Consider the following 10,685-nt stretch of genomic DNA (forward strand, 5'->3'; position numbering starts at 1 on the left):
TAAAAATCAAAGTATGGGTAGCCTTGTATATGGTAGGTTACATTACCATACTGGATTGATTCAAGAATGTCACACTATCTAGTCAAGCCATCTCAAATACCATATGCGTGCCAATTTATGAGAATTTGTGGTAGGATTCAGACGAAAAACAACGCCTTTTTTTTATTAAAGCTATATAAGTTTCAATGTTTCCATTCCATATGTATTTATTACATTGCTACATGTATGTAAATACACTTTTCCGAGCCAAATCAATGGTAAATCATGCCTTGTAATGCATCAAACTCTCAAGCACTGCAGGTGGGTTTCATTTTATGGAGGAATTTTGATAATTTAAATACAGAGAATTAGTGTGAGATAAACTTATGATTGTAATGTTAAATGATTATGACTGATTTGTGATTTTACACGCCGATGTACAGTGTTCAAAACCACAATACATGTACTCATATTGTAAAAACACATGCAGTCTCATAAACGACCTGTTTGCGATTTTATTTGGAGACTGCATACAAGTACGGAACATCCCCATTCAGATTTCTTATACATGAATTTAAAGCTTAGTAATGTCTAGAATGACTGTACATTTAAAGGGGCGTCCCGAAGTCAAATGTTCATGTTTTGGATTGTTTACTTATCCTAGTTCAAACATCTGGTTGAAAGGAAACCAACCTTATGTCTTACCGTTTCCGGGAAAAGATGGGGAAAAAACCGGTTGTTTACATCGGACACGACGGAGTATGCATACGTTTTTCCTGTCGTTTTCAATCAATGTACGATACACGTTTTGTGTGTCACATAAATTACACACAGCACCAATGCACAAATGTGCTTTCTTAAACGTTCGCAGAAGGCGAACACTTTATGGCTGGAATCACAACTAGCATGAACACTGTAGGTTTGATGGGCGGTTCCAATCTTTCTGGAGCCGGTTCCGGTTCTCAAAAAACAACCGGTTCTGAGTTGGAACCGGCTCCCGAAAGTTCAATGAAAAACATAAACTCTTGAAATTACATGTAAAGAATAACGCAGTTTCACCTTGTGAGGTCCGTGTTCCGTGGATTTTGATGTGGAGTACACGAATATTCAACTACGTATTTGGTTTCAAATCATGAATTTTTTTCCTGTGAAACTATTTTTGAAAGCAAGCTTAGCGTTTATTACTTTATTCTCTGTTCCTTGCCAGAGCCGATTCCAGAGCATGAAAATGGGACTCCTGTGACAATCGGACTCCTTGTTCGTTTTATTTGTTAACCCCTCTCACGCGATCGGTCCCTTTCCTAATTATCCATGCATGACATGTCCGTATTTTATAAAACCTTAAAGTAAAACACTTCACTGTTAGTGTCCAAGTACATGTAAACCCCGAGCGGTGTGGCCACGCCCCATGCACGTTTAGTATCCATCGTACAGGGCCAGTATTGGGCTAATGCTCTATTATGCACGCTTCATGGCCGACCGCAAACTAAAAAAGGGCTCTGTTGAGCTGTTTGTCTCCGACTCGTGAAATATTGTTTTGACTAGCCGGCCCGAGTGAAAGTCCCGGGCCGCGCCTCCGCGATTGATTTCCTGTGCAGTCGATTCTCGGCTTTGGATTTTGTGCACAGAAAATAGGTAATTTAATCTGGAACCGATTCTTTTGGGCCCAGAACCGACGATAGTGGGTACCCGGTTCTTGAAAATATTGGACTCACGGTTCCGGTTCCCATACTGGAACCGGTTAGAACCGGGGAACCGCCGGAACCGCACAAGCAAGTTACATCCCTAATGAACAGCCCGACTTTTTGGGGTCGCAACTAGTGGACCCGAAAGTCGTCCTCGCACGCATAACACAAGAATAACACAAAACGCCCAGCTTTTAAAGGATAGTTGTGTGGATGTTCATATCCTACTTTTAAATGTTCTTTTTCCGATTAACAGCATTTCGTTTAAAGCGCGTTTTGTAGCCGAATTGGGCGCATTCCCGGACGCAGTGTCCCTTTAACTCTAGCGAAAACAAAATGAGTTTGTGTAATAAGTTCAGAACGTACAACAATGATAGCGACAATTTTTTTTAGCCAAAACTCGTAACCGATCTTTTTTAAAGTGTGAAATAAAAACAATTCATATTTCTGAATTTGAGGAAAAAAAAACTTTTTGTAAACAGCCCCTGTTATACATGTAGAAGTTCTCTCTTTAAGTAGGCCGATCTTCCAATACTATTTTGCAAGTTTAATACTACCACTATACGCAACATTTCTGATAGGAGCTTTTTAAGTTGGAACAATCGAGCGTAGCCTTTGAGAAAATGGACAGTTCTGAACGTTCATGGTAATCAGTAAATTCCTTCGTCGTTCCCAGGCTCAACAATGCAAAAATCCGACTGCCGAGCTCATGAATAAAAGTGATACACTCAAATAATTCTTTATTAGATAGTTCTGAGAGCCATGGAGTTGGGCAAATTGAAGACATATGGCACTACACCTCTGGTCTGGACTTGGGACTTCCAATTCTGAGCTTTTGTGATACAATTGGGTCCGAAAGTGGCGCTATTTAGCCATGTTGTGGAGGGATCCTTAATCCTTTTTCAAAAAGGTTACTTTTCAAGTTTGAGAAGCATTAGTTTTAGGGGTGGTCTGCATTGGGTGAAAATTTCTCAAAAAGTCAATGGTCAACCCACCGTGAAAAGAAAAAGAAAGATGACGTGCTGATCATCATTTTTCGGCAGCGGCGTAGCCAGGGACCTTATACTAGGGGGGCGTGTGGGGAGGGGGGGAGCCCACAAATTTAATCTGTTCTGAAAGGAAGACAGGATCTGTTCTGAAAGGAAGACACCATCTTCCCATGGGGGCACTGTTCAAAACCAGGTACAAGCGCAAGCCCCTTCCTTAGCAGGTTAAACTACTGCCCTCTATCGGCAATTCCAGAAATGTCAACAGAACAAATTAATATTATTTTGGTAATTTTCAACCTTCATTTTCTTATCGACGTGCAGCATTTTCAATTGCCAACAAGCGGAATATCATGTCAAACATTGTGTTTATTGGGGGGGGGGGGGAGTAAGCTGCCACTAAAACATTGCATGAAACTTCACGCCACGATTTCTGACCCATAAGAATAAAATGTGGCTAGATTTAAATCATTTGTAAACCTTGCTACATTCTTCTGGAGGTGGTAACTCATGAGTTTTAAATAATCCTTGTATGTGGTAACCTACTACCGTACGTCATCAGTTATGAGCAATTCCTTGAGTATTATTTCCGAAGAGGGAAAATTCACTCAACATTCAAGTGAAGATTAACTCCCACCAACTGATACTATGGTCCAGACGATTTATATAGAGTTAAATTCATTCACTCTTGAACAATTTGCACTTAACATGGGTTTCCGGTTTTTTTTCCCTTTTTTTTTTACAGCATTTCAAACTAAAATGCGAGTGAATTTACAAATACAAATACTGTAGTTCATGGTTTCACTATCTCTACTATGTTTTTGCCAGGCATATAGGCCCTTTAATCCTTAATTGCACGCATGGCTTTATTAAAGTCAACCACATGTCAATCACAACTCATTCAGTTGCCAGTAAAATAATAACGAACGCATTTCGAAAAGACACCCCTTTCTGAATAATAATTCCTGTGGTTTCATTCCTGTATCATAATTTGTTTTAACTCATTTATATATAAATGAAGGGCTTCACAAGGCAGTACTCTTTCTTCCATAATAATTTCAGGTACCAATGGTTCCTCCACAACGACAAACTTATTTTTAGAGCCGAGCGAGACGGCACAAATAACGTCGCCTTCCTACCCAAACAACTATGCCAATGGATTGGACGTTAGATGGATTATCCAGACAGTTGAAGGTTGGCGGATTCAATTAATTACATCCACTTTCCGCACCGAGAGTTGGTTTGACAGATTGAAGGGTGGTGACGGCACCAATAGCTCCGACCTTTCAACTGTGCTATTTGAGTCCATGGGGAACGATGGTCCTGATGCACTCTTCGATGGACCTGCAATGTGGCTGAGGTTCACAACTGATGGAAGTGTCACGTATAGTGGATTTAGCCTTTGGGCTATCAGCATGCCGCCTAATGGTAATTACAGTTTTAAATCTTCTTCAATACAAAGGACATATGAAACGGTTTTCTGAAGTTTGTATGCCATTATTTTGGTATGCAATAATTGTGGTTTCATAAGTGATTTTCGACCCCTTGTGTAATTTACTTACAAGTTTATCATAGTACACAGGTCAGTCGTTAAAGTACAAATAACAAGCAACAAGCTACTTTATACGAACAAATATACATGTTTCAATTGGGGTGTTGATTGTTTTTCTTTTAAATTAAAATAAAGGCTTCAAATAATGTAGGCAAACATTAAATATGAGGCTATATGACAACCGATGCGTCAATCACGACGTCATCTCAATTTTTGTTACTTCAGATTTCAACTTTGTAACACGCCCCTAGCTATGTAAATACCAAATTTCAACTTGTGATTAAACAGATGAAGGGCTTCATATAATTCTTATAATTCATAATGTCACTTAAATATGCGACTAGCTTTTTCAAGAAACTGCCCAAATTGTATTATTTAGAGACCAGTTGTTTCCAGTGGAAACCTGTTGAAAACAGTGGACATTTTAACAGGTTTAAACTGAGATTGTCAGCCAAAAGCGTTTTGTATTTACTTGTTTCAGCAAGCGCAGACTTCAACTGCACCTTCGAGAGAGGGTTTTGTGGCTGGAGACAATCCAACGAGGACAGTTCCAACTGGATCCTGCAGAATGGACAAACTCCTTCCTTCAATCCCGGACCACTTTTCGACACGACATTAGGCAGTTAGTATTATTATTTTGGATCAGGATGCAGTTTCAGTTCTTAAAAATTGAATATCTTTCCCTAAATGTCGACCTTGAGCGACAGTGTGTTTTTATTTAAATATTTTGGTTTGTTTCAAAGTCTAGGCGAGAACCAATGGTCGAAGCTAGACTATAGTTTTGATTCATACTGACCTTACATTGAACTGAAGCTGCATACAAAGTAAGAAGCCAACTCACATCACTGGATAAATTTGCTTAAAAAATAATAACATCATCAACGCAAAATTTCATTGGAAATATATCTTCCTCTTCTTTCTTTATTGAATAAACATCACCCTGTTCAGATGCAAGTGGCCTTTACATATACTATAAAGGGTCCGGACATGGAAGCACTAACGCCATACTTACCAGTCCTGTCGTTTCACCAAATAGAGAACAGCTATACCAGAAGTGGTGCTTCAGTTTTTGGTACAACATGTACGGAAGGGACATGGGTAAGGATTTAAACGGTTCGAACAATACTGTTTTAAATACCTTTTTATGATTTATGGTCTGTGCATCGATGATTTAATCATGATAATTCTGGAAATGAACCAATGTATCTCGTTTACCTGTTCAATCCACCTTTTGCACCTTTAATGGTGTTTTGGGGCATATAATGTCCGTATTCGTAAGCAAAATCATCATGTCTATTGTTTTAGCTTTCGGTCAACTTTCCAACAGTCCAGATGTATCAAATGGAGAATAGAGCGGGGGAGGGTTAGCTAAAGCACTTATGAAAACAGAGAACATGCAGTGAAAAATGTTTAATTGAACCGTTTTGATGCAAAGTAAAGGGTTGTAAGCGCGCTAGTACAAGATGTAAAACTGTGTAATAAACAGCATCCCCTAGTGTCACGCGGTATCCACCCTTATAATTGACCATAAAAAGCTCCTTCAAGGAACGTTTATACTGCACCACCAAATAGTCACCCAACCTACCGAGCTCCTTAGTAACACGAGCACTAATCGGGACTTAGACACGGGTGACTTTAGCTCAATCCTACACAGATTAATTAAAGTCCGTCAGGCTCCAACAGGCCAGCTCGTATGTGCCTGCGCACGCGTGCTGCACGTCACCAAGCAAGGACCAACTATGCCTAAGTAACCACCCTGTGGGGTCAGGGGTCAATTGTGAGCTCGGTCGAAAATATATGATTGATTTTGTCTTGGTTTTATTTGTATTGTTTTCACAGGGACTCTCAATGTGTACCATGTTCCAGTTAATCAGACAATCAGTGAGGGTGAAATCATCTTTACAAGTGGTCACTATGTAAGAGATTGGATCAAAGCCAGGAGTTGTGTGAGAAATGCTACTTCAGAATTTCAAATTGCTCTTGAGGCACTCCATGGTAACAGCTTTCGGTCGTACACTGCAATCGATGACATTAATACTGGTATGATTTTCTTCCTTTTTATTCAAACTTATAACAATTTATAGCTACCCCAAATCTGGAAAATAAACTTCCCCCGCTATTCCACTGAATAACAGACTAATTTGTCAAACTTTGTCAAACATGAGAGATTCATTTTTGGGGGTTAATATTGTGATTGTTTTTTCTGTTATTTATCCCAACATGTAAGTCGTCCATGTCGATTAAACCATTAAAACCAGTAATCTGAGTCATCTTGATGTGACATTCTGTTGATAAGAACAACTATTAATTTAAATTAATTTTCCTCCAGCTATTGCCCTTCCTATATACTGGGATTCTTCCTTTTCCCGCAGTTATCCCTCGAATGTTCCTCTTTGATTCAACTGAAGACTTTCCAGCTAATGATGGAGAAGCAGTCCTTATAGAAGGAGAAGATCATGCATTTACGTGCATGGTACCACACGTAAACCGCGATGTAGAATTTGTCTGGACCTTGGCTGGTCAGCGAGTGAAACAAGTCAGTAGCAGAAGCGTTGACACCATCGACGGATTGAGTGCTAGCAGTAATATCATTGTGTCACCTAACGGAGAGATACCAGTACATGGAAAGACACTACAATGCGAAGCGTTCGACGCAGACGGTGAGCTGATCGACAATATGACTGTATCAATCGCTGTAAAAGGTGAGATGCAATTTTAACCCCTTTAATACCATTGAGCGAAATTTTCTAAAGCGTAACTGTCTCATCTTTGCAGGTGTGACAAACAGGTTTACCAAGTTAATGTAAAACCAAAACTGACAAAAACAGCGCCCTCTCTTTAGTCACCGCTTGTTGTTGCTAAATTTTGAAGAAAAATGACAGGGTCATGGAGAGCAAATGAAACGTAAATAAATATTAAACAAAACCATTTAATTCTATGGAAGAAATTAAGAAATTACACACCCCAAAGACACTTACAAAATATGCTTTAAATACATGGACAAATCTAGAGACTAATATAAGCTCTGGGCTTCCCAAAATCAACGATTATTGGTTGCCGGTACAATATCCTCATTTATTATGAACAGTTAATCAAACGTTTCGATTTACTTACACATCGTATGCAGGACTGACTTCCGTCAAATACACACAACGAATGAGCATTACAGATTTTCATGCGAATGATTGAGGTATACAGGGGTTTTCTGGGTCCACAACGGCATTCTGGTGCAGAAAATACAACCACACAGTAACGACACTGAACATTGCGTAGGCTCCATGTTGCAACTGCTAAACCTTAAAAGCATGTGCAAATCTGTAGGCACACACCCATGTGAAAATACCCTGATACAATTGCAAATTAGCTAAAATTCACAAATGATACGTACACACAGAATATAACATAACTTCAATACTGGAATGTCCCAAAATGACACCAATATGAAACAGAAATATGTTTGTGACGTTGACAAACAGCTGTTTCGGCAGTTTGAAATGATCTGTGCCTTGTGATGACATCGTCACGATGTCACTAAATTTCATGTATAACACATAACTCTATAACAAACACCAAGTTACAACCGAATCGGTCCTTTATAGATATAGCTCCTTTAACGTGACGTCACATGACCTGAGATGACGTTATCAAAACGGCACAATATTGTCATCTACATGTACATCCTGGTCTATGTATCAACCAAGTTACGGTACAACCAAATGTGGGACACACAGCTTAGTACAAATTGACATCTTGCGATACAGGCCGTGGAAAAATGCCCCTTTAATGTGACATCACATGACATGTGATAATGTCAGGATGGCGTCACTTTAATTTTCATCTATAACACATCCCGGTATAGGCACATATCAAGTTACAAGCAGATCGGGCCTATTGTTCTTTAGATTATAGGCCTTAGAAAATTGCCCCTTTCATGTGACGTCACATGACTTGTGATGACGTCATTCAGACATCGTTTCACTTGTCATCTATAATACGACCCTGTCTGTACAGAGCTGCATGTCTGATTGGGTTGATGATGGCATGCACTTAGACAGGGACGTATTATAGATGACAATTGATGTGGAGTGTGATGACGTCATCAGGTGTCATGTTACAACGTTGTAACGATGGAAATTAAACTAATGTCATGATGACGTTATCACATGTCACGTGACGTCATATTAAAGACGCATTATTGTAAGGCTTATATCTATAGACCTATTGGTCCGATTTGTATGTAACTTGGCATGCATTTAGACCGAATGTGTTATAGATGAACAATGAATGACGTCATGATAACGTTATAGCATGTCATGTGACGTCACATTACATGTGATTTTCTAAGGCTTTTATCTACAGAACTGCATGCCCAATTGTTTTGTAACTTGGTACGTACCTAGATACCGGTAGGGATGTTATAGATGGAATTTGGAGTGAGGTCTTGATGACGTCATCGAGCGTCTGGTGACGATTCATTACATGTGGAATTTTCGAAATATTATCTCTCAAAAACTCTAAAAATTTTACATCTCAAAACTTACAAGCCCCATTGGCTTTACACTTTGTATGTACATAGACGGGGATCTGTTATAGATCAACATTTGAGTGTGCCATGATAACGTCATCGATTTTACCGTGATGTCACATCAGAGGTGCAAATTTCAAATTCTCGCTTATTTTCACGCCTTGCCTACAACGGCCGTGTCACTTGTCGAAGTAATTTCACATATTAAAGCGATGAACTCATGAAACACCCGAAACAGCCCTGTGTTTGTCACATAAAAAACCCACATATATATCTACATGTAGTTCCAGTTGAAACCAATTGAAATGAGTTGACATTTCAACTGGTTCAACTGGAATTGTCCGCTGGGTGCGTTAAGTTAATATTAATCACACCAAGCGTAGGCTTCAACTGCACCTTCGAGGAAGGGCTTTGTGATTGGAGACAGTCCGATGAGGATGGGTCCAACTGGCTGCTGCAGCAGGGGCGAACTCCTTCCTCCAACACCGGACCAGATTTCGACAGGACGCTAGGTAAGTGTTTGGGTCTGGCTATAATTTAAATCTCTGCGGTTTTGGGTCTTAATTTGTTCCTTAAAGTCGACAGTGGGGTAGATAGGGGAAATATTCCGGAGAATAGTGCCTTTGATGATACAAGCATGGTATTTGGCACACAGAGTATGTCTTGCGAAAGATATTTGGCTATAGGGCCATCGCAGATTTGTCCTTTGAAAAAAAATAAAGGTAGAATATACAACCAATTTTCAAAATGTTCAAAATGGCTGTCATTGCTTGTTATTCTACCTACATGTTTCAAAGGACAAATCTGCAATGGCCCTAAACAAAATATCTTTCTCGTGACTTTAACTTTAACTTTAATTTCAATACAAAATTGGTGGGAAATGTATTAATTGGTGGGAAATGTATTTCCTCTTCCAAACCAACCCTTCACGAAATATTTGAATTTAACTATGTGGCGCACTCTCTTGGGAACAATATGCACTACGCGCAACGCGCAACGCTCAACGCGCACACATGCATGCATTTGTATACAAATACCGCGCCATGGGTATCCGGTTCGTTAGTAAAAACATCACATACGCGCGCACACAACTGATTGCTAGCGCACCACTAGCGCACCACTGATTGCTAGCACCACTGATTGCTAGAGTGGATAATCACTCAAGTTGCGTTAGCTTCCAGTTTCAATTCCATGGTTCCAATTAATGCTACTTAATGGCAAATGTGCGTGGTTTAAACTTAATTCTATAACCGACATACAGATTCTTGTCATTTGATTGGTGGAGCTCACATCACGCGACATTCGTTATTACTCCCATTCACGCCGGGTCTCAAAAAGTGCCACCCGCCCATGGGGAATGGGAAATACTATTGAACAGTTTAGTATCATTCTTGTTCCAAGACGCGGTATTTGTGTGCAAAGGCATGCTTGTGTGCGCGTTCAGCATACAGACAGCGTAGGATATTCTAATGTACCGGTAGGATGTTCGGCCGCATATTGGGCTTGACTTAATCAAATGAATCTGCATTAAAAATAAGAAGCCAACACCTACATGTTTCAGTGCTAAGTATTGTTGATAATCTGTCGACATAATTACATCATCAACACAAATACGCAAAGTAACCTTTTTTCTTTACTCTTTAAAAAATCACTCTGTCCAGATGCAAGTGGCCAATACGTCTATTATGAAGCATCCAGTGGATATGGAGACACTAACGCTATACTTATCAGCCCTGTCATTTCGCCAAGTGGAGAACAGCCATACAACAAATGGTGCTTCAGCTTCTGGTACAACATGTATGGAAGGGACATGGGTAAGCATTTTAATCCGTTCTAGTAACATGTTTCAAACGGCTTTTTTTTACGATTAATAGTCTATGAATCGATAATTTAATCATTATAATTCTGGAAATGAACTAGTGTATCTTGTTTAACTGTTCGATCCACGTTTTGCACCT

The 10,685-nt window shown here is 39.6% G+C and overlaps 2 protein-coding genes across 3 annotated transcripts in view; one reads left to right on the forward strand and one right to left on the reverse strand.

Annotated features, from left to right (window-relative positions):
• The window catches only part of LOC119733224, a 56,221-nt gene that overhangs the window by 22,344 nt on the left and 23,192 nt on the right, over positions 1-10,685 (reverse strand). The gene's annotated exons all lie outside the window — the stretch shown is intronic.
• Positions 3,958-10,564, forward strand: LOC119733024 (MAM and LDL-receptor class A domain-containing protein 1-like). The gene is made up of 6 exons (XM_038206605.1): positions 3,958-4,078; positions 4,684-4,824; positions 6,042-6,242; positions 6,575-6,904; positions 9,111-9,239; positions 10,389-10,564. The coding sequence occupies exons 1-6, from the start codon at positions 3,958-3,960 to the stop codon at positions 10,562-10,564; spliced, it is 1,098 nt and encodes a 365-aa protein (XP_038062533.1).

This window comes from Patiria miniata, unplaced genomic scaffold (assembly GCF_015706575.1).
Source record: "Patiria miniata isolate m_02_andy unplaced genomic scaffold, ASM1570657v1 HiC_scaffold_25, whole genome shotgun sequence".
NCBI classification, from domain to species: Eukaryota; Metazoa; Echinodermata; class Asteroidea; order Valvatida; family Asterinidae; genus Patiria; species Patiria miniata.

What these genes read in the sequence shown, in the direction of transcription:
- LOC119733024 (XM_038206605.1), top strand. Translation starts at nt 3,958, where the DNA reads ATGGGGAACGATGGTCCTGATGCACTCTTCGATGGACCTGCAATGTGG. An exon ending in TATCAGCATGCCGCCTAATG is followed by an intron (nt 4,079 to 4,683) that starts GTAATTACAGTT and finishes TACTTGTTTCAG; the next exon opens with CAAGCGCAGACTTCAACTGC. An exon ending in AGATTTCGACAGGACGCTAG is followed by an intron (nt 9,240 to 10,388) that starts GTAAGTGTTTGG and finishes CACTCTGTCCAG; the next exon opens with ATGCAAGTGGCCAATACGTC.